Source organism: Oncorhynchus tshawytscha, unplaced genomic scaffold (genome assembly GCF_018296145.1).
Source record: "Oncorhynchus tshawytscha isolate Ot180627B unplaced genomic scaffold, Otsh_v2.0 Un_contig_5015_pilon_pilon, whole genome shotgun sequence".
Lineage (NCBI taxonomy): Eukaryota > Metazoa > Chordata > Actinopteri > Salmoniformes > Salmonidae > Oncorhynchus > Oncorhynchus tshawytscha.
This window is the reverse complement of record NW_024609820.1, coordinates 694,820-722,500: the sequence shown is the minus strand read 5'-3', so window position 1 is coordinate 722,500 and position 27,681 is coordinate 694,820. Positions and strand designations below refer to the sequence as shown.

Here is a 27,681-nt window from a genome sequence, read left to right as displayed (position 1 = left end):
GGCTTGGCAGGGTTCTGTTTCAGAGGACACATGGCTTGGCAGGGTTCTGTTTCAGAGGACACATGGCTTGGCAGGGTTGTGTTTCAGAGGACGCATGGCTTGGCTGGGTTCTGTTTCAGAGGACGCATGGCTTGGCTGGGTTCTGTTTCAGGGGATGCATGGCTTGGCAGGGTTGTGTTTCAGAGGACGCATGGCTTGGCAGGGTTCTGTTTCAGAGGAGGCATGGCTTGGCAGGGTTCTGTTTCAGAGGACGCATGGCTTGGCTGGGTTCTGTTTCAGAGGACGCATGGCTTGGCAGGGTTCTGTGTCAGAGGACACATGGCTTGGCAGGGTTCTGTTTCAGAGGACACATGGCTTGGCAGGGTTCTGTTTCAGAGGACACATGGCTTGGCAGGGTTCTGTTTCAGAGGACACAGGCTTGGCAGGGTTCTGTTTCAGAGGACACATGGCTTGGCAGGGTTCTGTTTCAGAGGACACATGGCTTGGCAGGGTTGTGTTTCAGAGGACGCATGGCTTGGCAGGGTTCTGTTTCAGAGGACACATGGCTTGGCTGGGTTCTGTTTCAGAGGACGCATGGCTTGGCTGGGTTCTGTTTCAGAGGACGCATGGCTTGGCAGGGTTCTGTTTCAGAGGACGCATGGCTTGGCTGGGTTCTGTTTCAGAGGACGCATGGCTTGGCTGGGTTCTGTTTCAGAGGACGCATGGCTTGGCAGGGTTCTGTTTCAGAGGACACATGGCTTGGCAGGGTTCTGTTTCAGAGGACGCATGGCTTGGCAGGGTTCTGTTTCAGAGGACGCATGGTTTGGCAGGGTTGTGTTTCAGAGGACGCATGGCTTGGCTGGGTTCTGTTTCAGAGGACGCATGGCTCTACACCTTCGCTTCTCCCGAGTCCGAGTTGCAGCGATGGGACAAGACTAACTACCAATTGGGGAGAAAAAGTGGGGAAAAAAGGTCCTATATACTGTAGTAAACCTCTTCAGACCACAGTGGTTGAACCCTCCAACTGGCTTCTCTATAGATGGGGACAGGGCCAGTTAAGGGCCCTTGATACTGTAGTAAACCTCTTCAGACCACAGTGGTTGAACCCTCCAACTGGCTTCTCTATAGATGGGGACAGGGCCAGTTAAGGGCCCTAGATACTGTAGTAGCCCTCTTCAGACCACAGTGGTTGAACCCTCCAACTGGCTTCTCTATAGATGGGGACAGGGCCAGTTAAGGGCCCTAGATACTGTAGTAAACCTCTTCAGATCACAGTGGTTGAACCCTCCAACTGGCTTCTCTATAGATGGGGACAGGGCCAGTTAAGGACCCTAGATACTGTAGTAGCCCTCTTCAGACCACAGTGGTTGAACCCTCCAACTGGCTTCTCTATAGATGGGGACAGGGCCAGTTAAGGGCCCTATATACTGTAGTAGCCCTCTTTAGACCACAGTGGTTGAACCCTCCAACTGGCTTCTCTATAGATGGGGACAGGGCCAGTCAAGGGCCCTAGATACTGTAGTAGCCCTCTTCAGACCACAGTGGTTGAACACTCCAACTGGCTTCTCTATAGATGGGGACAGGGCCAGTTAAGGGCCCTAGATACTGTAGTAGACCTCTTCAGACCACAGTGGTTGAACCCTCCAACTGGCTTCTCTATAGATGGGGACAGGGCCAGTTAAGGGCCCTAGATACTGTAGTAGACCTCTTCAGATCACAGTGGTTGAACCCTCCAACTGGCTTCTCTATAGATGGGGACAGGGCCAGTTAAGGGCCCTAAATACTGTAGTAGACCTCTTCAGACCACAGTGATTGAACCCTCCAACTGGCTTCTCTATAGATGGGGATAGGGCCAGTTAAGGGCCCTAAATACTGTAGTAGACCTCTTCAGACCACAGTGATTGAACCCTCCAACTGGCTTCTCTATAGATGGGGATAGGGCCAGTTAAGGGCCCTAGATACTGTAGTAGACCTCTTCAGAAATCCTTTATACCAACTGGGTTCGAACCCCGGGTCTCCTGCGCGCCACAGTCTTGTGCAACAGTGCGATGCATAACTTTGTCTGAGACCTGAAGCTTTAGCAGGCTAACAGAGTCCTGTATAGAGGCACAACCCAGCTGGTAACATACACTGTGTAAGCTAGCTGTGTTTATTCTGGCTGTCGGGGACCTGCTGAATGTACTGCTTTCTCTGGGATGAAATCATCAGACCTGGACAGATCGTCTCATCCACATTAGTCTCATGATTATGGATTGATAGAGATCATTCTATTCATCCTACATCAGATAGGAAGGGTTGCCTGGTTACAGATGAGCCTGGGTTATTCAAGGAAACAACAGACTACACACACGCGCGAGCGCACACACGAACACAGCAAACTAACTCTCAGACACACACAGCGAACACACACACACACATACACACATACACACAGACACACACAGACACACACACACAGACACACACACACACACACACACACACACACACACACACACACACACACACACACAGACACACAGACACACACACACACACACAGACACACACACACAGACACACACACACAGACACACACACACAGACACACACACACAGACACACACAGACACACACACACACACACACACACACACAGACACACACACAGACACACACAGACACACACACACACACACACACACAGACACACACAGACACATACACACACACATACACACAGACACACACAGACACACACACACAGACACACACACACACACAGACACACACACACAGACACACACACACACACACACACACACACACACACACACACACACACACACACACACACACACACACACACACACAGACACACACACACCTACTGTAGATGTTAATGAACAGATGCTGCTGTTGTAATATGAGGATTGAAATGAAAGCAAGGCCAGAAGATAAAAGATGATGAAAGAAAGAGGGTTTACATCTCCCTCATATCTTCTGTTCATCTCTCTCCTCCTCTCATCCCCCTCTCCCAGCCTTGGAGGATAAAAGCAGCGTCGTCTTCTGTCTGAATCATAATAACACCACCGCCTCTTTAAATCAGATGTTCTGTGCATCTATGTGTATAACAACAGCAGAGATGGGGTTTTGAGGAAACATGGACAACTGTCATTGGAGCAGTTGTCAGCTTAATTCAGTTGATGTTGATATGTGTTACTGCCCCCTGCTGGAATGGCAGTGACTGGTTTTATTTATTTAACCTTTATTTAACTAGGCAAGTCAGTTAATTAAGAACAAATTCTTATTCTCAATGGTGGCCTAGGAACAGTGGGTGAACTGCCTGTTCAGGAGTAAAATGACAGATTTGTACCTTGTCAGCTTGAACTTGCAACCTTTCTTGCAACCTAACTAGTCCAACGCTCTAACCACTAGGCTACCCTGCCGCCCCAGGCATAACTCCTGGTTATACTGTTGAGGTCATACTGTTGGGGTCATACTGTTGGGGTCATACTGTTGGGGTCATACTGTTGAGGTCATACTGTTGGGGTCATACTGTTGAGGTCATACTGTTGGGGTCATACTGTTGAGGTCATACTGTTGGGGTCATACTGTTGAGGTCATACTGTTGGGGTCATACTGTTGGGGTCATACTGTTGGGGTCATACTGTTGGGGTCATACTGTTGAGGTCATACTGTTGGGGTCATACTGTTGAACTCATACTGTTGGGGTCATACTGTTGGGGTCATACTGTTGAGGTCATACTGTTGGGGTCATACTGTTGAGGTCATACTGTTGGGGTCATACTGTTGGGGTCATACTGTTGGGGTCATACTGTTGGGGTCATACTGTTGGGGTCATACTGTTGGGGTCATACATACTGTTGGGGTCATACTGTTGGGGTCATACTGTTGGGGTCATACTGTTGTCATACTGTTGGGGTCATACTGTTGGGGTCATACTGTTGGGGTCATACTGTTGGGGTCATACTGTTGGGGTCATACTGTTGGGGTCATACTGTTGAGCTCATACTGTCATGGGGTCATACTGTTGAGGGTCATACTGTTGGGGTCATACTGTTGGGGTCATACTGTTGAGCTCATACTGTTCATACTGTTGGGGTCATACTGGGTCATACTGTCGGGGTCATACTGTTGGGGTCATACTGTTGAGCTCATACTGTTGGGGTCATACTGTTGGGGTCATACTGTCGGGGTCATACTGTCGGGGTCATACTGTTGGGGTCATACTGTTGGGATCATACCGTGTCTAAAAACATAGCTGAGTGTCTTCTCTCCCAGTGATAACGACAAAACATAATTTATGTGCAAATGAATAATAACGATCTATTCTCCTGTTCTCTCTTTCCCTATTTTAAGCCATCGTTGTAAATAATAATTCGTTCTTAACTGACTTTCCTTGTTAATTAAACGTTAAATTATATATATATATTTTAAATCTTCATAACCCTATCAATGAATAACAATCACAACTGCCAATGAATGAAAAGGACCGCAGAACCTAACCTGCTGTCTGTCTTTCGAAGAACATCATTTCAATAATATAAATATGACCAATCTATTCTCCTGTTGTCTCTCTCCCTAGCTGTCTCTAACCTGGATGTGGAGAGTAAGCTAACAGTGCACTACCAGGCCCCATGGCACCAGCACCACAACGTGTTTCACCCCTGCAGCCGGCCGCCATGCGTAGAGGAGCTCCACAGACATGCCAAGCAGAGCCTGCGAGCCCTGCACAGAGGTGACATACACCGCCTAACATACACCGCCTAACATACACCGCCTAACATACACCACCTAACATACACCGCCTAACATACACCACCTAACGCCTAACATACACCACCTAACACCTAGCATACGCCACCTAACATACACCGCCTAACATACACCGCCTAACATACACCACTTAACATACACCACCTAACATACACCACTTAACACCGAACATACACCACCTAACACACACCACCTAACATACACCACCTAACATACACCGCCTAACATACACCGCCTAACATACACCGCCTAACATACACCACTTAACATACACCGCCTAACATACACCACTTAACACCGAACATACACCACCTAACACACACCACCTAACATACACCACTTAACACCGAACATACACCACCTAACACACACCACCTAACATACACCACCTAACATACACCACCTAACACCTAGCATACACCACCTAACACACACCACCTAACATACACCACTTAACACCGAACATACACCACCTAACACCTAGCATACACCACCTAACACCTAACATACACCACCTAACACACATCACCTAGCATACACCACCTAACACCTAGCATACACCACCTAACACCTAACACACACCACCTAGCATACACCACCTAACACACATCACCTAACACCTAACATACACCACCTAACACCTAGCATACACCACCTAACACCTAGCATACGCCACCTAACATACACCGCCTAACATACACCGCCTAACATACACCACTTAGCATACGCCACCTAACATACACCGCCTAACATACACCGCCTAACATACACCACTTAACATACACCGCCTAACATACACCACCTAACATACACCACTTAACACCGAACATACACCACCTAGCACACACCACCTAACATACACCACCTAACACACACCGCCTAGCATACACCACCTAACATACACCACCTAACATACACCACCTAACATACGCCACCTAACATACACCACCTAACATACGCCACCTAACATATACCACCTAACACACATCACCTAACATACACCACTTAACACCGAACATACACCACCTAACACCTAGCATACACCGCCTAACACCTAACATACACCACCTAACACACATCACCTAGCATACACCACCTAACACCTAGCATACACCACCTAACACCTAACATACACCACCTAACACACATCACCTAGCATACACCACCTAACACCTAGCATGCACCACCTAACACCTAACACACACCACCTAACACACACCACTTAAAACCGAACATACACCACCTAACACACACCACCTAACATACACCACTTAACACCGAACATACACCACCTAACACCTAGCATACACCACCTAACACCTAACATACACCACCTAACACACATCACCTAGCATACACCACCTAACACCTAGCATACACCACCTAACACACACCACCTAACATACACCACTTAACACCGAACATACACCACCTAACACCTAGCATGCACCACCTAACACCTAACATACACCACCTAACACACACCACCTAACACACACCACCTAACATACACCACTTAACACCGAACATACACCACCTAACACACACCACCTAACATACACCACTTAACACCGAACATACACCACCTAACACCTAGCATACACCACCTAACATACACACCTAACACACATCATCTAACACCTAACATACACCACCTAACACCTAGCATACACCACCTAACACCTAGCACACGCCACCTAACATACACCGCCTAACATACACCGCCTAACATACACCACTTAACATACACCGCCTAACATACACCACCTAACATACACCACTTAACACCGAACATACACCACCTAGCACACACCACCTAACATACACCACTTAACACCTAGCATACACCACCTAACACCTAGCATACACCACCTAACACCTAACATACACCACTTAACACCTAACATACATCACCTAACACCTAGCATACACCACCTAACACCTAGCATACACCACCTAACATACACCACCTAACACCTAGCATACACCACCTAACACCTAACATACACCACTTAACACCTAACATACATCACCTAACACCTAGCATACACCACCTAACACCTAGCATACCCCACCTAACACCTAACATACACCACCTAAAACCTAACATTCACCACCTAACACACACCACCTAACATACACCACCTAACACACACCACCTAACACACACCACCTAACATACACCACACACCACTTAACACACACCACCCAACACACAACGCCTAGCATACACCACCTAACACACACCACCTAACATACACCACCTAACACAAAACACCTAACATACACCACCTAACACACACTACCTAACACCTACCACACACCACTTAACACACACCACCTAACACAGACCACCAAACACCTAGCATACACCACCTAACACACACCCCCTAACACACACCACCTAACACCTAACACACACCACTTAACAGACACCACCTAACACCTAACATACACCACTTAACACACACACCCTAACAGACACCTCCTAACACACACCACCTAACACACACCATCTAACACTTAACACACACCACCTAACACACACCACCTAACACTTAACACACACCACCTAACACCTAACACACACCACCTAACACCCAACATACACCACCTCCCACACCACCTAACACACACCACCTAACACCTAACACAGACTACCTAACACAGAAATACCAAGCAGAGCTTCTGAGCCCTACACAGAGCTTGGGAACCAAAGCACACAAGCACACACACCATAAACCATACACTCTACCTAACAACAGTTTGAACCAGGGTTGTTGTGAAGTCCATCAGTAATCCCTCATATGTGGTGCCACCTAGTGTTAGTACTGTGAACACCTGCTGGTCTGGGTTCTAGAAAACTCTTGATTGACATCATCTCAGTGAGGAGCCAGTGGCTGTTAAAGCTGCAACACAACATGGTGACTGCTAGTGAATACAGTCACAACATGGTGACTGCTAGTGAATACAGTCACAACATGGTGACTGCTAGTGAATACAGTCACAACATGGTGACTGCTAGTGAATACAGTCACAACATGGTGACCGCTAGTGAATACAGTCACAACATGGTGACTGCTAGTGAATACAGTCACAACATGGTGACTGCAAGTGAATACTGTCATCTAATGTAGCGAGACCCTGTCAGAATCTGACCTCAGTATTTCCCTCATGGTTTACAGACCAACAGCAACGTCAACGGTCGAACAGCCGCGAGCGCAGAGTGACCATCTCCATCTCTGGGGCTCCTCCAATGCCCACCCTCCCTTCCCCACGCACCCTCAGACGGCACGAGCAGAGGGGCAGGCACAGCCGCGCGGTAAGGGGATACACATGTCTGTACAGGCTTTGCTCATGCGCTATACAAGCACACCTGATACAACAGCTAATCAATAGTCCTGAAATGACTTGACTGATACAGCAACTAATCAATGTCCTGAGGAGAAGTCCTGAAATGACTTGACTGACATAGCAGCTAATCAATATCCTGAGGAGAAGTCCTGAAATGACTTGACTGACATAGCAGCTAATCAATATCCTGAGGAGAAGTCCTGAAATGACTTGACTGATATAGCAGCTAATCTGTATTTGTTTGTTTTATTGACAAGCAGCAGGCGAGACCAGAGAGAGAGATAGAATATCAACTGCGGAAGGTAAACTATCACATAGTGTAGTGCCTGTTAGTGCTGTGTGTTGTCAACCTACAAGTGCTGTGTGTTGTCAACCTACAAGTGCTGTGTGTTGTCAACCTACAAGTGCTGTGTGTTGTCAACCTACAAGTGCTGTGTGTTGTCAACCTACAAGTGCTGTGTGTTGTCAACCTACAAGTGCTGTGTGTTGTCAACCTACAAGTGCTGTGTGTTGTCAACCTACAAGTGCTGTGTGATGTCCACTGTGTTTTCACATTGTGGTCCTGTAACTGTAACTATGAAAATACAGTTGGAATTTCTTCTTAAACATGATATGTGTCCATGTGTCCATTGTTGATGATGTCACCAGTGCAGTGCAGTGAGCTTAGTAGGTTTCAGCTTGTTGTGTTCTCTCTCTCTCTGCTGCATGGCTTCCACTAGGAGAGACACGTGAGAGAGACAGACATCCAGACAATACACAGAAAGGTAACAAAAAAGACATCAGAACACATATGTCTACATTCGGATCACTTTATCGGTCAATTGCCCTCAAGGTCCAACCCGAAATTTGACTTCTTAACCCAACCCCTCCGAAAGACACATAAACAAGTTTTGGAGAGGTGCAGGGGGCTGCCTCTCTGGGAGCTGTTGTTGTAGGGGTTAAGTGCCTTGCTCAAGGGCACAACAGCAGGCAATAGCATCTTAAGCTTTGATCACTTCCCGCCAGATTTTCCCCGTCAGACCCGGGATTTGACCTGGCAACCCTCCGGTTGCTGGCCCGTGTCTCTAACCGCTAGGCTACCTGATCTCATCGCATGTTTTTATCATGTGTTTTCCATCCCAGTGAGTTTGCATGCTGGGGGGGTGGGGGTATGATTGTATTGCACATAAGAATGTTTAGCGTTATGACTCATCGTGCTACGTATCTTCCTTTAACGCTGCAGGAGAGACCTGGAAGGGAGGGTCACTGTCACACTATACAGAGAAAGGTAAATGGGATGGCGTTCATTACAAGATGACCCCTCTAGAGTCCAGCTAACGCCACTCTAATAACAGTTCATAACAGCTCTCTGTCCTGAGGAATCCTGAAAACGGTCACCTCTCAGCATTCACAGACGAATATAATTCTTTCACTCCGTTTTCTTGTAGGATGCGATGATGACATCACTTCCTTGTCTAAACGGGGAAGAGGGATGCCTGACTTACTCATCTCCGTAGCATCACAAGAAGTTACTCACCACGTTTTGTGTTCCTGTCCGCAGCACCTGGGTCCCCCATGTTTCATCCTGTCTGTCTAATGTTTCATTCAATATGATTTCACCTTTGTCTCTAAGTCCCATCCATGGTTTTCATTTGTCCCATCGATCAAGTTGTCATCATTTTTGTTTTCTTCATGTTTTGTGTTTATAGTATGACCGTACCCGCTCCCCCTCCCCCACTGAATGTTGCCTCTTCACCCCATGGACCAGAAAGGTATTTGTCTGCATTCCAAGCCTCGTGGTTTAAAATCTACAGGCCCGAAATGAATTGTAATACTAGTTCTAAATAGAACTACTACTACTACCTCTCCTTCCTGCTGTTCTAACCTTCATCCTCTAGCATCTCATTAGCTCCTGTCTACTGTCTACATCTCATTAGCTCCTGTCTACTGTCTACATCTCATTAGCTCCTGTCTACTGTCTACATCTCATTAGCTCCTGTCTACTGTCTACATCTCATTAGCTCCTGTCTACTGTCTATATCTCATTAGCTCCTGTCTACTGTCTACATCTCATTAGCTCCTGTCTGCTGTCTAGTGTCTACATCTCATTAGCTCCTGTCTACTGTCTACATCTCATTAGCTCCTGTCTACTGTCTTCATCTCATTAGCTCCTGTCTACTGTCTACATTTCATTAGCTCCTGTCTACTGTCTACATCTCATTAGCTCCTGTCTACTGTCTACTGTCTACATCTCATTAGCTCCTGTCTACTGTCTACATTTCATTAGCTCCTGTCTACTGTCTACATCTCATTAGCTCCTGTCTACTGTCTACTGTCTACATCTCATTAACTCCTGTCTACTGTCTACATCTCATTAGCTCCTGTCTACTGTCTACATCTCATTAGCTCCTGTCTACTGTCTACATCGCAACTGTCTACATCTCATTAGCTCATGTCTACTGTCTACATCTCATTAGCTCCTGTCTACTGTCTACATCGCAACTGTCTACATCTCATTAGCTCATGTCTACTGTCTACTGTCTACATCTCGTTAGCTCCTGTCTACTGTCTACTGTCTACATCTCGTTAGCTCCTGTCTACTGTCTACATCTCATTAGCTCCTGTCTACTGTCTACATCTCATTAGCTCCTGTCTACTGTCTTCATCTCATTAGCTCCTGTCTACTGTCTTCATCTCATTAGCTCCTGTCTACTGTCTTCATCTCATTAGCTCCTGTCTACTGTCTACATCTCATTAGCTCATGTCTACTGTCTACATCTCGTTAGCTCCTGTCTACTGTCTACATCTCATTAGCTCCTGTCTACTGTCTACATCTCGTTAGCTCCTGTCTACTGTCTTCATCTCATTAGCTCCTGTCTACTGTCTACATCTCATTAGCTCCTGTCTACTGTCTACATCGCAACTGTCTACATCTCATTAGCTCCTGTCTACTGTCTCCTGTCTACATCTCATTAGCTCATGTCTACTGTCTCCTGTCTACATCTCATTAGCTCCTGTCTACTGTCTACTGTCTACATCTCATTAGCTCATGTCTACTGTCTACATCTCATTAGCTCATGTCTACTGTCTACATCTCATTAGCTCATGTCTACTGTCTCCTGTCTACATCTCATTAGCTCCTGTCTACTGTCTACATCTCGTTAGCTCCTGTCTACTGTCTACATCTCATTAGCTCATGTCTACTGTCTCCTGTCTACATCTCATTAGCGCCTGTCTACTGTCTATATCTCATTAGCTACTGTCTACTGTCTACATCTCATTAGCTCCTGTCTACTGTCTACATCTCATTAGCTCCTGTCTACTGTCTACATCTCATTAGCTCCTGTCTACTGTCTACATCTCATTAGCTCCTGTCTACTGTCTGCACATCTCATTGCTCCTGTCTACTGTCTACATCTCATTAGCTCCTGTCTACTGTCTACTGTCTACATCTCATTAGCTCCTGTCTACTGTCTACTGTCTACATCTCATTAGCTCCTGTCTACTGTCTACATCTCATTAGCTCCTGTCTACTGTCTACATCTCATTAGCTCCTGTCTACTGTCTCCTGTCTACATCTCATTAGCTCCTGTCTACTGTCTACATCTCGTTAGCTCCTGTCTACTGTCTACATCTCATTAGCTCATGTCTACTGTCTCCTGTCTACATCTCATTAGCTCCTGTCTACTGTCTACATCTCATTAGCTCCTGTCTACTGTCTACTGTCTACATCTCATTAGCTCCTGTCTACTGTCTACATCTCATTAGCTCCTGTCTACTGTCTACATCTCATTAGCTCCTGTCTACTGTCTACATCTCATTAGCTCCTGTCTACTGTCTACATCTCATTAGCTCCTGTCTACTGTCTACATCTCATTAGCTCCTGTCTACTGTCTACATCTCGTTAGCTCCTGTCTACTGTCTACATCTCATTAGCGCCTGTCTACTGTCTATATCTCATTAGCTACTGTCTACTGTCTACATCTCATTAGCTCCTGTCTACTGTCTACATCTCATTAGCTCCTGTCTACTGTCTACATCTCATTAGCTCCTGTCTACTGTCTACATCTCATTAGCTCCTGTCTACTGTCTACATCTCATTAGCTCCTGTCTACTGTCTACATCTCATTAGCTCCTGTCTACTGTCTACATCTCATTAGCTCCTGTCTACTGTCTACATCTCATTAGCTCCTGTCTACTGTCTACATCTCATTAGCTCCTGTCTACTGTCTACATCTCGTTAGCTCCTGTCTACTGTCTTCATCTCTACTTAGCTCCTGTCTACTGTCTACATCTCGTTAGCTCCTGTTTACTGTCTACATCTCATTAGCGCCTGTCTACTGTCTATATCTCATTAGCTCCTGTCTACTGTCTACATCTCATTAGCTCCTGTCTACTGTCTACATCTCATTAGCTCCTGTCTACTGTCTACATCTCATTAGCTCCTGTCTACTGTCTACATCTCATTAGCTCCTGTCTACTGTCTACATCTCATTAGCTCCTGTCTACTGTCTACATCTCATTAGCTCCTGTCTACTGTCTACATCTCATTAGCTCCTGTCTACTGTCTACATCTCATTAGCTCCTGTCTACTGTCTACATCTCATTAGCTCCTGTCTACTGTCTATATCTCATTAGCTACTGTCTACTGTCTACATCTCATTAGCTCCTGTCTACTGTCTACATCTCATTAGCTCCTGTCTACTGTCTACATCTCATTAGCTCCTGTCTACTGTCTACATCTCATTAGCTCCTGTCTACTGTCTTCAAAACATGATCATTCTCCTCTCCTCTCCACTCCTTTCAACTTCTGACCACTATCCAGAACTCTGGGACTTTCCTGGAATCATGTTCTTTGTCACTTTGAGCGTTTGAGCTGTCTGTTGATCTCTGTGTTGATCTTGATATCTTCCTGTTCTTCATTTCCCTTTCCTCCAGAACATTTACTGAAATGGAATTCAAATGTTTTGCTCATGTTGTGTCTGTGCCTTGTAAGTGTATAACTGTTAAACATAAGAGTTAAGTAACTGCCTGAATACAATGTACTTTGTATGTTGGCCTTTGTAACAATACATCTAAGCATGTGTTGAAAAGGGCTCCTTGTTCTCTATTCCCTATATAGTGAGCCATGATGCTCTGGTCCTATAGTGGTACAGTATATAGGGAATATTATAACCTGGCTGGTTCCAGCACTGAATGCTGATTGGCTGACAGCCGTGGTATGTCAGACCGTATACCACGGGTATGACAAAGCATTTATTTGTACTGCTCTAATTGCGTTGATAACCAGTTTATAATAGCAATAAGGCACCTCGGGGGTTGTGCCTAAGAACAGCCCTTAGCCGTGGTATATTGGCCACATACCACACCCCCTTGTGCCTTATTGATTAAGTATACCATTTGTAACTTTTCTAGGTGTTACTCTAACCCTACAACACCAACTGACTGTATCTCTCTCCATCTGCTTCAGGCTGCCACTACCACTGACCCTGATGCTGAGCCTGCAGTGGCCCACAGGTCTACTGGTGCTATCCCCAACCCCCCCTCCACACTGGACAAGCAGACCAACTGGTCCAAGGCCCTGCCTCTGCCCACCCCCCAGGAGAGGATGAAGAGTGACCCAGCAGTCGTGTCCTCGTGCATCATCCCCATCAACGTCACTGGTAAACACGACATAGCACCAATGTCTGTCTCTGGATGTGTTTGATATTCTCTCAATCTCTCTGTCTCTCTCTGTCTCTCTCTGTCTCTCTCTCTCTCTCTCTCTCTGTCTCTCTCTCTCTCTCTCTCCCTTTCTCTCTCTGTCTCACTCTGTACATTCTGTCGCTCTCTCTTTCTCTCTCTCTCTCTCTCCCTCTCTCTCGCTCTCCCTTTCTCTCTCACTCTATACATTCTGTCGCTCCCTCTCTCCTTTTCTCTCTCCATTTCTCTCTCTGTACATTCTCTCTCTTTCTCTCTCTGTCTCTGTCTCTCTCTCTCTCCATTTCTCTCTCTCTGTCTCTCTCTCTCTCCCTTTCTCTCTCTCTATCTCTTCCTCTCTCTCTCTCTCTCTCTCTAGTCTGTTGTTTGAATCAATTCATCTATTAATGAACTGTTGTTTGTGTATTAGTGAGTGTGTGTAACTTGTAAACTGTGTGGAATGTCATTTGTGAGATGTGGAAAGACATTACTCTTGACGGACAATAAATGGCATCAATGTTGTACATTGCGTGTGTTCCTCTCCACAGGGGTGGGGTTCGACAGGGAGGCTAGTGTGCGCTGCTCCCTGGTACACTCTCAGTCTGTGCTGCAGAGGAGGAGGAAGCTGAGGAGGAGGAAGACCATCACCGGGATCCCCAGACGAGTTCAACAGGACATGGGTACAGCTGTCTGTCTGTTATACTGTCTGTCTGTCTGTGCCTGACCTCCAAGTACTGTCATTACCACTCAGTCAACTGACTGTAATGTTGTTGTTCCTCCTCTATGTTTCTTTACTTTAATGGTTTAACACAATCCTATTTTCTGGAGACAAACAAACATGCATATTTGTCCTACCATTTAGACTTGAACAAATATTGAATTTATTTTCTAATCATGTTGATTGATGACTTACTGCCTCCCCTGTTTCCCTTCAGACTCTGATGAGTCTCCAGTGACGAGGGAAAGGACAGTGGTGGTCCACACCAACCCTCACCTGTCCCTCTGTCAGGAGGAGCTGTCCCTCCGAGGGGGACACACCAAGGACTCCGGCTGCCAGACGGACGACTGCCTGACCGGTGGCGGTGGCGCCCCTTCCAGGAGACGTATACGTGCCCAGCGTGGCGGCCAGGGGGGTATCCCCGCCTCCCTCTCCCACTCCACCGGGAACATCTCCTCGCTCCCCGACCACCCTGACACCGCCATGTACACCGCCTCCGGCTCCCGCCTCCGCTCCCGCAGCCTCCCCCGCGAGGGCGGCCGCATACGCGACGAGGACCAGGACGACAGTGATGAAGATGAGGATGATGATGACGACGATGATGACGAAGATGAGGAGCTCTCTCCATACGAGACGGAGGACTTCCTCCCGGGAACGGGGCCAAGGATGTTAAAGGACGAGGAGGAGAGTACGGATGACCAGGCCATGCCAGAGCTGCAGCTGGGGAGTCTGAAGAGGATACAGCAAGGAGACGGGGGGAGTCCAGAACACATGTGGATGGAGAGGGGTCGCTCCCGCCTCCCCCGTCAGGTCGACATGGGGAACTGTGAGATCTCCTCCAGCTCAGACACCTTCAGCAGCCCCATCCACTCTGTCTCTACTACGGGGGTGCTGAGAGGACAGATAGACCACAAGGTACGTCTTCGTTGCCATCTTCACTTATCTGTGTATCTTGTCTTCTGTCTTCTTTTGCTTGTAGCCTTTTGGAAGTCATTTTGTTTTTGTCAGTTTGTTTTTGATGAGCCGGCGACAGACTAGTGTCCTGTCCAGGGGGTGTACTGTACATCAAGCTGCCTCAAGATATAGAAACAGGAGATAGACTAGTGTCCTGTCCAGGGGGTGTACTGGTACATCAAGCTGCCTCAAGATATAGAAACAGGAGATAGACTAGTGTCCTGTCCAGGGGGTGTACTGGTACATCAAGCTGCCTCACCTTACAGAAACAGGAGATAGACTAGTGTCCTGTCCAGGGGGTGTACTGTATATCAAGCTGCCTCAAGATACAGAAACAGGAGATAGACTAGTGTCCTGTCCAGGGGGTGTACTGTACATCAAGCTGCCTCAAGATACAGAAACAGGAGATAGACTAGTGTCCTGTCCAGGGGGTGTACTGTACATCAAGCTGCCTCAAGATATAGAAACAGGAGATAGACTAGTGTCCTGTCCAGGGGGTGTACTGTACATCAAGCTGCCTCAAGATACAGAAACAGGAGATAGACTAGTGTCCTGTCCAGGGGGTGTACTGTACATCAAGCTGTCTCACTACAGAAACCGGAGATAGACTAGTGTCCTGTCCAGGGGGTGTACTGTACATCAAGCTGCCTCACCTTACAGAAACAGGAGATAGACTAGTGTCCTGTCCAGGGGGTGTACTGTACATCAAGCTGCCTCAAGATACAGAAACAGGAGATAGACTAGTGTCCTGTCCAGGGGGTGTACTGGTACATCAAGCTGCCTCAAGATATAGAAACAGGAGATAGACTAGTGTCCTGTCCAGGGGGTGTACTGGTACATCAAGCTGCCTCAAGATATAGAAACAGGAGATAGACTAGTGTCCTGTCCAGGGGGTGTACTGGTACATCAAGCTGCCTCAAGATATAGAAACAGGAGATAGACTAGTGTCCTGTCCAGGGGGTGTACTGTACATCAAGCTGCCTCACCTTACAGAAACAGGAGATAGACTAGTGTCCTGTCCAGGGGGTGTACTGTACATCAAGCTGCCTCACTACAGAAACCGGAGATAGACTAGTGTCCTGTCCAGGGGGTGTACTGTACATCAAGCTGCCTCACTACAGAAACCGGAGATAGACTCCTGCCCAATGGGCCATTCTGGCTTGGACAAGGCTGACTTACTTATATGATGTGCAGAGCTTTCTGCTTTCTGCATGTGATGAAAAGTGCTCTACAAATAACATGTATTATTCTTATAAGGAGGACCACCAGTCGTCCAGTGGTAACTGGAGTGGCAGCAGTTCCACATGCCCCTCCCAGACCTCTGAGACACTCCCCCCCGCCGCATCCCCCCCTCTGACCGGCTCCTCCCACTGTGACTCGGAGCTGTCGCTCAACGCCGCGCCGCACGCCATCGATGACCTCACCGGCTTTATCATCGACCCGTACCATTCGGATCAGCCACAGGTGAGTTTCCCTCTGACGATCCTACTTACCTTTGACTTCCTGTCTTCAATACTTTATTTATTGACTTGGACACGGTATTGTTTGTTGGGACTTTTGTACAGGAAGTGTAAATAAAATTAAGCTACATTTTCTTAACTAAACTAGGTAAAGCACATTGAGCTACTGGAAAATAGCTATATAAATCGGATTTATTATTATTATGAATTATTATCATTATTATTACAGGGCCAGGGTCATAGGTCCAGCTCCTTCACCTCCTCAGCCACTGACCAGCTGGATGATGCAGGGGTCAGTACTGCCAGCGAGGGAGAGTGGACCTACCCTCAAGACCAGGTACCACTGCTATTTAGCAATATAGATTATCCTCTCCTCTCCTCTCCTCTCCTCTCCTCTCCTCTCCTCCTCTCTCCTCTCCTCTCCCTCTCCTCTCCTCTCCTCTCCTCTCCTCTCCTCTCTCCTCTCCTCTCCTCTCCTCTCTCCTCTCCTCTCCTCTCCTCTCCTCTATTTTCTTCTAATCTTTTCTCTTATCTTGTCTCCTCTTATCTTATATAATGTTATGTTATCCTGTTCTAGGCTGATCAGGACCAGCTGTGTAGTCAGGACTTCAGCCCCAGGCGTTCGTCCAGGGGGGACCAGACCAGGATAGACTTCACCAGCATCAGCAGCTATGACGGCTTCTCAGAGCGAGCTCCCCCTACTGCTGCAGCAGACTCCCAGGGCTTCTACTCATCCTCCATGCACTTTGACTCCATGCAGGGCCAGAGTTACAGGAGCTACATGTACAACTATGCAGCAGTGGGCTCTGGCGCTGACTGCGGCCAGGGTAATACTGTGGGCGCTCCGCCTGGTGAGGGAGAGGGCATGGCTGGGTATCCTCCTCAGTCCTCTGACTACAGGGGAGCCACCCTGACGCTAGGGAGGCCGTGTCGTCCGCTGAAGAAACCAAAGGTCAAGCCACCCCCACCAAAACGGAGCTCATCGCTGAAGGAGACGTGTAGCGCTGGTGCTCCAGAGAACGTCCCCCCTGAGCAGGGCGATGAGCAGGGTGATGAGCAAGGTGACGAGCAGGGCGATGAGCAGGGCGACCAGGACCAACCAAAGATTCATAGTAGTGGGCAGACCCAGACCCTGAACCTGCCCATGTCTTCCAGAGACAGAGAGATGAGGCTGCAGCTGGACATGGCCAGCCCGGGGGAGGTGGAGAATCCTGGGTTGGAAGCTGAGGCGGTGGGTGGTGGTGGTGCCTGGGGGATGGGGAGCCCCAGGAGCCCCAGGACTGTGGAGATGACGGAGCCCACCTCGTTCGGGTCCACTGACACTCACTCCTTCAAGGACGAGGGCGCCGTTCAGTCTGACTATGCAGACCTCTGGTTCCTCAACGACTTGAAATCCCAAAATAACCTGGACCCCAACGGCTCCTTGTCCAACTCCAGCACTGCTACGGGTACTACTGTTATTGAATGCATCAAGTCGCCAGTGGGCAGCTCCTCCTCTCCCGGGGGAGAGACCCAGGCGTTGATGCATTCCTCCGGCTCTGGTCCCAGCTCCTCCAGGCCCACCTCCCCTCCTCTTCCCCCCGGGGATGGAGACTTCAAGCTGGGCTCTCCTGAGAAGCTGGCCGGCCTCGCCTCGCCCTCCAGCGGATACTCCAGCCAATCCGAGACGCCCACGTCTTCCTTCCCATTAGCGTTCTTCCCCGGCCCGCTCTCTCCGACCAGCGGGAAACGGAAACCCAAAGTCCCCGAGAGGAAGTCTTCTCTATCCTCGCTGCAGCACCAGGCCCAGACCCAGTTCTCTAGCTCGGCCTCTGGGTCCTCCTCTTCCTGTTCCTCTTCCTCTTCCTCGTCATCCAGGAAGGACTATGACTTCCCGGCTCCACCCACCCAGCTGGACTTAAGTTCTCTTCACAGCGCCCATGGCAGCCGGCCGTTACCCACTCTGGCCCACCGGACCCACATGCACACGCTGCACCAGAACAAGCAGAGGGCAGCAGCAGCAGCAGAGGCCCGGGCCACCGCGTGTAACACTGCAGCCGCTAACACTAATGCTAAAGCTAGTGCTAACGCTAAAGCTAGTGCTAACGCTAACGCTAGTTCTAATGCTAACGCTAGTGCTAGTGCTAACGCTAGTGCAGCCCCCTCTGGGTTTATCAATGGATCCACTCTGACTCCAGAGGCCCCACTTGCTGCCAACCCCATGGCCCTGGCCATCACCCCCACTGTGCTGCGCTCCGTCCAGCTACGTTCCATCGGCCACAGGGCCACCAATGGTTCTCAGCCCCAGGCCCGGGGCCAGGCTCAGGGTGCTCAGGGCCAGGAGCCTCCACCACCACCACAAGCATGGGCCCACGAGGCTTCAGGGGCCCCTGCCACCAGACCCAAGATGCCCAGTGTAACCATCGTGACCCCCCACTCTGACACCAACACCAGGCCCCTGCCACCCAGGAGACCCATCGCCCAGAAACCCCCACCCCCTCCGAACCAGGACCCCACCACCCTTCTCAGGAGCACCACCACCACTCTGTACCCCAGCCCCAGCACCACCCCACCCCCATGCAGCACCCGGACGGCCCCCGACCTATGAGAGCCTGGCCAGGCACCGGCAGGACCGCTACAGCCCCGGAACCTTCTGGGCAATGACGGCGTTCCGGACGCGCCCTGCGGAACCTTTGGAACTTGAGGAACCCACGCACCGAGCGCCACCGCCAACTCCGGAACCCGTGATTCCTACTACACACCCGGAGTGCCACGTGCTAGGGGAACGGATAGAGGATGAAGAAGACGAGGAGGAGGAAGAGCACGATAGAGAGATATCAAGGGTTATGAGTCACAGTCAAGGCCTCATTAGAGAATATCGAGAATATCATCAAAGAGATCATCCAAGGGAACCACCGACGTACGAGACGCTAGAGGAGTCCCACTCATATCAGTCCCAGTCACATTATCACAGCCAGTCACAGACACACTCATGTCACAGTCAAATGGTCCAGAGGTGGGACTTAGGCCCAAGCAGCGGTCCTGACAAAGTGCCCGGTGTAACGGTGGAAGCATCACACCCTTACTCAATCAGCCATGTGATAGATCTAAGAGGTCGGAGTGGAGAGGACCGCTATGAGATGACATCATCAGGGGTTCCTACCAGAAGTGCCTCTCAGGATAACAGCAGAGATGACTCCACCACACCGGACACAGAGGACTACTTCAGCAAAGGTCAGTCTGGATTGGTAGATTTTACTTGTACTTTACTTAAATATTATGCGTTATGCAGAAATCCCTCCGCCATTTCCTGGTTGCTAAAATTTGAACAGTTCGTCTAATTTCAGTTTATGTGTCACAACAAGCAAATATAGTGTAGTGAATCATTGTACCATCTAAAGCGCTGTGAAATATCTTTTCCAGAACCAACAATATTGTATTTTCAGCTGTTTGAAGCTGGTGTACAAAACCACAAGTAAAAGATGCAAAAACGGGAAGCGTCGAAATAGAGCACATAGAACAGATATATACGACTTCTTAGACTTGCTTTCAATGAGAATGACAGATCTATATAAACACATTTCTATGTGAATTTTGTCGGGTCACCCAAAAAGTGACATATTGCAGCTTTAGTACTTTACTTAAAACTTTATTTTACTTTGAGACTTTTTAACAATGAATTGTTTTTGAATTGATGTATTAATTTAAGAGACTTCAAGTAAAAGTATAATCCCCTGATCAGATCACTTCTGTTCTGGTCTTCTCATCTCTAGAGGGTTTAACGACCTATAAGGAATGTGATCAGATCACTTCTGTTCTGGTCTTCTCATCTCTAGAGGGTTTAATGACCTATAAGGAATGTGATCAGATCACTTCTGTTCTGGTCCTCTCATCTCTAGAGTGTTTAATGACCTATAAGGAATGTGATCAGATCACTTCTGTTCTGGTCCTCTCATCTCTAGAGTCTTTAATGACCTATAAGGAATGTGATCAGATCACTGGCATGGTATTCCCTGTAACCTCCTGTTCCTTTTCCTCCAGATTCTACTAGTCCCAGTGATAACTCCCTCTCTCCTCTGACTGACGAAACAACCAAACCTGATGATGATGTTGTCTTCATGTCGCCCAGCAAATCACGTACTACTGAAGACCTGTTCGCCATGATCCACAGGTCACTTTCAATTCACTTCAAATAACTCTATTCTTTTTGACTCACTGGGTTATAGCTGTACTTGTCATAACCGATATTATCATTACATTTATCTGTCACTATCTTCATTTCAGTTCAAAAGATCATTGTTTTCCAAGGTTGCAGAAAATTACAAACAGAGAACACACATTGAATGCATCAGACATCAGAACCACAGCAGAAACCCATCAGACATAAGAACCACAGCAGAATGGGCTATAAAATGTCCTGTTTACCTGAACCGTGTAACACTCTCCTATTCTAGGTCCAAGAGAAAAGTCCTGGGCCGTAAAGACTCTGGAGAGCTGAGTGGGAAGAGCCGTCTGTGTCCTCCTCCAGCTGCCGTCGTTCCACCTGCAGCTATCCTCCCAGCCATCCCCCCTCCGCCCCCTCTCATCATCCCCCCCGCCCCAGCCCTCTCCACCCTGACCGCGGCCGGGACCCAGCGCACCCCAGGACCCATCTACCGCAGCGCCAAGAAGTCCAGCACCTCCAACGAGGAGTTCAAGCTGCTTCTCCTGAAGAAGGGCAGTCGGACTGATTCCAGCTACCGCATGTCTGCTACAGAGATCCTCAAGAGCCCCATCGCCCCTAAGTCCCCTGGGCACCCCTTGGCTGCTGAGGGCCAGGTCAGGTACCCCACCGAGGAGCCCCCCTCTCCCCTGCAGGAGCCATCATTGCAGGCGGCCGGGGAGCAACTCTTCCCCCCCAGCCTCTTCCCCAGGCCCAGTTCAGACAGCTTCAGCCCTAAAACACCCCCCACGTCGGCTTCGTCCAGACAGGGGCGCTCCCGGATCCCCCCTGCAGCCAATAGTAGTCGCTACAGCACCCGTAGCCGACTCTATACGGCACCCATGCAGGTCATATCAGAGGGGGAGACTGAGAACTCAGATGGGAGTCCCCATGATGATCGCTCCGCGTAATGATCGCTCTGCTCAGTGCAGAAACATGTACCCTAATCCTTATTTGGTGTGCTACTTTTGACCAGGGCCCATATAAGGAATAGGGTGCCACTTGGGACGTAGACATATTTATATGGATCTGGTTCAGTGCTGTTACTGTTCTTATCTACTGAGTACTGACGGATACACAACTCAACAAAGAGGGGCTAACCAGAGAGAAGACTACTCTGGACTACCTGCCTGGGGATTTGATATCTTGGTGCAGAACTGAAGAACACAACTTTGTGTTTTGTTCAGAGTGTAAAAGAAAGAAAAAAAAATGTTCTTGTTTTGAACTTTGAACTCCCTTTTTAAATAACCCAAGATCCTGTATTGAGTGAAACGTGGACAAGAGGAGAAAAATGGAGCGGTAAGACAACCTGTGTGTGTGTTGGAGCAAATGGAACATCCATCGTCCTTTTTTATCTTCTTGGATGTTGGATGACTTGTATGTCGTGTCCTAACGTGACCCTAAAATAACTGCTTTCCGAAAGAATTGCATTTCTCTCTACACTTTACCCAGAGGACAGGCCATTATTTCAACCATAAACAAAATATTCCCAGTCGACAAAAATGAATAAGCTATATGTTTTGTATTGCTACCGCCCCAACACAAAACAATGGACTGTGATCACTATTGACAACCATGTGTCAAAGTATTGTTTTACCAAGAGTGAGTTAACAACACACATAGGTCAACATGCCATCCTCACATAGATAAACTACATGTAAAGAAATAGGAATGACCTATGACCCTAGAAGAGCTCTCAGTGCAGGGATTCCTGGCAGGGACACACAAGGGAAATATTTGGTCTTGTTGAAGTGATGTGGTGCAGATGTCAAGGTGTCAGAAGAGATGATGGGACAATCGTGCTGTGGCCTTTCTGCGCTGGAGGGCCAAGCATGCCGGGGATTCACTGACTACTCTAGAGGAGATATTTACGACTATAAAAACAAACAAAGAGAGAAAAGCTATCGAGGGTTTTTACCACTAATGTTTGGCTAGCTAGCTGGGAGGTTGAAATGGATCGGGTTTTCAAAGCCTAACTTCTCCTTTGCACTTCGTCATTATGAATTCTTCAAGAATATTCCTTGAGAAAAATAAAACAAATCTTAAAATGGAAAATTCCTATTGTGTATATTTGTATTGAATATAAAAGAACATAGCTATATGAAGAGACATACAAAACCTTTTTTAACGACACAAACCCATCATTTGTAGCAGAGTGGATTGGTGATGTAGAAATAGAATAACTACATTCTAGAATGACTAGATTCTGTTTCTATGGGGATAGGTGGGGGGATGCAATCTTTCCGTAGTTCCGTAACATCAGTAGCCAGGGACACGTCACAAAGCCCAACACATTAATCATACAACCTTATTAAGAGAAACAACAAATCATCTTGTCCTTGTGAAAATATCGGTTGAATCTCTAAGATTTCACTCAAATATTACGCTTCTCTCTAGTGTTTTTTTCAGGTATTAAACTAATTTAACATAACAAATGGGTTATACATTTTAAGTAATGACATTCTGGTGAACAGACCAATCTTGAAGAGTTGTGTTTCTACATTGAAAAACAAACTGTAGATCAATGAAGTCACTCAATGTGTTCTATGAATACCTCTGCAACCATATTACTGTTCGTTTGTACAGATCTAACATAGAGATACATAGATGAAAGGACAACTGTTACTCAGCGAACTTTGAATTGCAGAACTAACAGAACTGACACTGTGTACGAGGTTACAGGAGGAAACAAGCTGTGAACAAATTACAATTGGACATGAATTCATATCTGTTGCTGCAGAGCACTGTGGTGTTCGTTGTTTAATTAGTATTTTCATCTATCGCATGCAATAAACAAACAAAAAACACCATATCATTTTCAAGAGGGGAAATATCTGTTAGAGATACTCTACCACGAGAAAAGATATCGGATTTTCAGTTTCATTTTTGAATATGTAAAGTTGGGTGTAATTCAATATATGTACAAAATGTTTGACAATTCTGTTTTGTATAGTTGTGTTCATGGACAGGGGGGTATCTTGTACTGTAAAATGAACAAAAATGACTGGACAATCAAACAGAGAATTTGGAAAAACGTAAGAAAGCTATAAGAGTACGTAGGTTCCAGGTAAGGGATGAGTACGTTCTGGAGTTAGTTATTACGTAGGTTCCAGGTAAGGGATGAGTACGTTCTGGAGTTAGTTATTACGTAGGTTCCAGGTAAGGGATGAGTACGTTCTGGAGTTAGTTATTACGTAGGTTCCAGGTAAGGGATGAGTACGTTCTGGAGTTAGTCATTACGTAGGTTCCAGGTAAGGGATGAGTACGTTCTGGAGTTAGTCATTACGTAGGTTCCAGGTAAGGGATGAGTACGTTCTGGAGTTAGTTATTACGTAGGTTCCAGGTAAGGGATGAGTACGTTCTGGAGTTAGTTATTACGTAGGTTCCAGGTAAGGGATGAGTACGTTCTGGAGTTAGTTATTACGTAGGTTCCAGGTAAGGGATGAGTACGTTCTGGAGTTAGTTATTACGTAGGTTCCAGGTAAGGGATGAGTACGTTCTGGAGTTAGTTATTAGTAAAAAGATCCAGGATGAAATCCTTGTGAGAGTCAGATGAATTGAGCTTGAGATGGGACGGGAGGTAGGATGGGTATGTGCATGCGTGTGCACTTGTGTGTGTATGTGTGAGTGCGCATCTGTGTGTGTGTATGTGTTACGTGGACAGTGAGCAGAGCAGGTAGAGGTAGGGTCGTCGTTAGGTAGGGCAACGCACTACAATTCCTCCCTGTACTCTTTGAAAAAAAGGTGCTATCTAGAACCTGAAAGGGTTTTTTGGCTGTCCCAATAGGAGAACCCTTTGAAAAACCCTTTTTGGTTCCAAGTATAACCCTTTTAGTTCTAGGTAGAACCCTTTTGGGTTCCATGTAGAACCCTTTCTACAGAGGGTTCTACATGGAACTTAAAAGGGTTCTACCTGGAACTGAAAAGGGTTCTCCTATGGGGAGAGCCGAACAACCATTTTGGAAACCTTTTTTTCTAAGAGTGTGTGGTATAATTGTGTTAACATTCTATTTCATCTTATCGTTTTACAAACTGTTGGACTATAAAACTGCAGCCATTCATTTGCCTGGTGTTGAAATGCCATACTATATATATCTAGGAGTTTGGTGAACCTTTCTGTGGTCAAAATGACACAAAATGGCTGGTTAGACACTGGGGAACATTGGGGAACATTGGGGAACATTGGGGAACCAAGAGACAGGTACCTCTCTATGCATTGTGTCTCTCTTTTAAATGTAGATTATGGTGCGACAACTTGCCAGGATCTACAAGATGACATTCATTAATGACAATAATTCTACAGCATTGTATAGAAACTATTTTTAATCACAGGATATTTTATCCAGAGAGTTATTTTATTATCATATTGAATAACCTAGAAGAGGAATGAAGGTGAAACTGAAAGACATTTCATATCAGAGTCTATAATAATATCATGATTGAACTGAACTGGCTGATGCTAAACGTGACGGTGCATTCTTAGATTGCATCCCAAATGGCACCCTATTCCCTACCTAGTGCACTACTCCATAGGGCTCTGGTCAAAAGTAGTGTACTACATAGGGAATAAAAGGGGGCCATTTCTGACTCAGTCTTAGAATATGAACGTTAAACTATATGGTGTCAAAATCCACCTTGAGTAGATATTTGGGATCCTCTGAAGTCATTTTTAATTGTTCATGTGGATTAGTAACAGTAGTTTGACATAATCTGTATGCAGCCCAAAAAAATATATAGATTATATTTTGATGATTTGTGTTCCCATTGCAACTGTCTTTCAACTTTCGGTAAAGTAGCAATGTAGCCATTTCTCCCCAGGCCAGGCCCCACAGACTAAAGACATTGGTTCATATGAGTCCAGGCCCCACAAACTAAAGACATTGGTTCGTCTGAGTCCAGGCCCCACAGACTAAAGACATTGGTTCGTCTGAGTCCAGGCCCCACAGACTAAAGACATTGGTTCGTCTGAGTCCAGGCCCCACAAACTAAAGACATTGGTATCGTCTGAGTCCAGGCCCCACAGACTAAAGACATTGGTCTCAATTCCAAGTCCAGGCCCCTTTGAAAATCAAACTAAAGACATTGGTTCATATGAGTCCAGGCCCCACAGACTAAAGACATTGGTTCATATGAGTCCAGGCCCCACAAACTAAAGACATTGGTTCATATGAGTCCAGGCCCCACAGACTAAAGACATTGGTTCATATGAGTCCAGGCCCCACAGACAAACGTTTTCAAATAAGAAACTATTGCCTGCCTTTCCCTGAGACATATCCAATGTGTGTTACAGGGTTGGGATCGATTCCATTTCCATACCAGTCAATTCAGAAAGTCAACCAAATTCTCAATTCCAATTCCAAATTTCTCCTCTTTGAAAATCATTGAAGACAATAGGAATTGGAATTTCAGTTTACTTCCTGAATTGACTGGAATTGAAATGGATTCGAGCCCAACCCTGAAGTGTAATAGCCCAACCCTGAAGTGTAATAGCCCAACACAGAAGTGTAATAGCCCAACCCTGAAGTGTAATAGCCCAACACAGAAGTGTAATAGCCCAACACAGAAGTGTAATAGCCCAACACAGAAGTGTAATAGCCCAACACAGAAGTGTAATAGCCCAACACAGAAGTGTAATAGCCCAACACAGAAGTGTAATAGCCCAACACAGAAGTGTAATAGCCCAACACAGAAGTGTAATAGCCCAACACAGAAGTGTAATAGCCCAACACAGAAGTGTAATAGCCCAACACAGAAGTGTAATAGCCCAACCCTGAAGTGTAATAGCCCAACACAGAAGTGTAATAGCCCAACACAGAAGTGTAATACCCCAACACAGAAGTGTAATAGCCCAACACAGAAGTGTAATACCCCAACACAGAAGTGTAATAGCCCAACACAGAAGTGTAATACCCCAACACAGAAGTGTAATACCCCAACACGGAAGTGAGAGCCAGAGGTAATAATCTTCTCTTGTTTGCATTGACCTAGACACCTTTTAACCTCGGATTTTAACAAAAAATACTGTTTTCCTCTGAGACATGATTCCCTGAAGTTTAAAAACCAACTAAAAGATATTCTCCTATTGCACTGGTATAGTGGAGCTTGTGAAGTGTTTTCCTTTTTGCTGTAACCTGAAGTTATATTGATGATGATATGTGATGATTTGTGTAAAAGACTGTATTTCCCCTATCGATTAAAATATATTATACATGGTTCATTCATTTAGGATGCATGATCAGGATAGCACAGGCCGTGCTTCTGCCAAAGGGTTTCAGAGAGTCAGAAGTGTACTGGAAAGAACCAACACACACAAAAAAAAACGATTTTGAAACTTTAAACATTAACATTAAAACATGAAAAACCTACTTTAAAAAGATGAAAAACAAAACCAACTATTTAAAAGGATGAGTGGTACAGTGTAACTGGCTCGGGCGGTACAAGATGCTCCTGGCTCAAAGCTGGAACATAACAGATCGCCTTTTTGTATTTTTGTACAAAACTAAATGTAAATAGTAAACCTTTTTAAAAATGTTGCAAAGATCTTTTTCTTTTTTGTAAAATATTTTCAAAGTTTACATGATTAATTAATGAATTAATTC

General features: G+C 46.6%; 1 protein-coding gene across 1 annotated transcript in view; it reads left to right on the top strand.

The window, feature by feature from the left end:
- Positions 1 to 25,469, top strand: part of nhsb (Nance-Horan syndrome b (congenital cataracts and dental anomalies)) — a 145,624-nt gene extending 120,155 nt beyond the window's left edge. The window contains 14 exon segments of the mRNA XM_042318962.1: positions 4,568 to 4,720; positions 7,944 to 8,080; positions 8,373 to 8,414; positions 8,832 to 9,044; positions 9,801 to 9,863; positions 13,562 to 13,754; positions 14,319 to 14,450; positions 14,706 to 15,403; positions 16,700 to 16,906; positions 17,132 to 17,239; positions 17,480 to 19,492; positions 19,494 to 20,115; positions 20,923 to 21,052; positions 21,336 to 25,469. Of these exon segments, the coding sequence (XP_042174896.1) occupies positions 4,568 to 4,720; positions 7,944 to 8,080; positions 8,373 to 8,414; positions 8,832 to 9,044; positions 9,801 to 9,863; positions 13,562 to 13,754; positions 14,319 to 14,450; positions 14,706 to 15,403; positions 16,700 to 16,906; positions 17,132 to 17,239; positions 17,480 to 19,492; positions 19,494 to 20,115; positions 20,923 to 21,052; positions 21,336 to 21,993 (5,369 nt within the window). The 3' untranslated portion in view covers positions 21,994 to 25,469.
- The last annotated feature ends 2,212 nt before the right edge of the window (positions 25,470 to 27,681 follow it).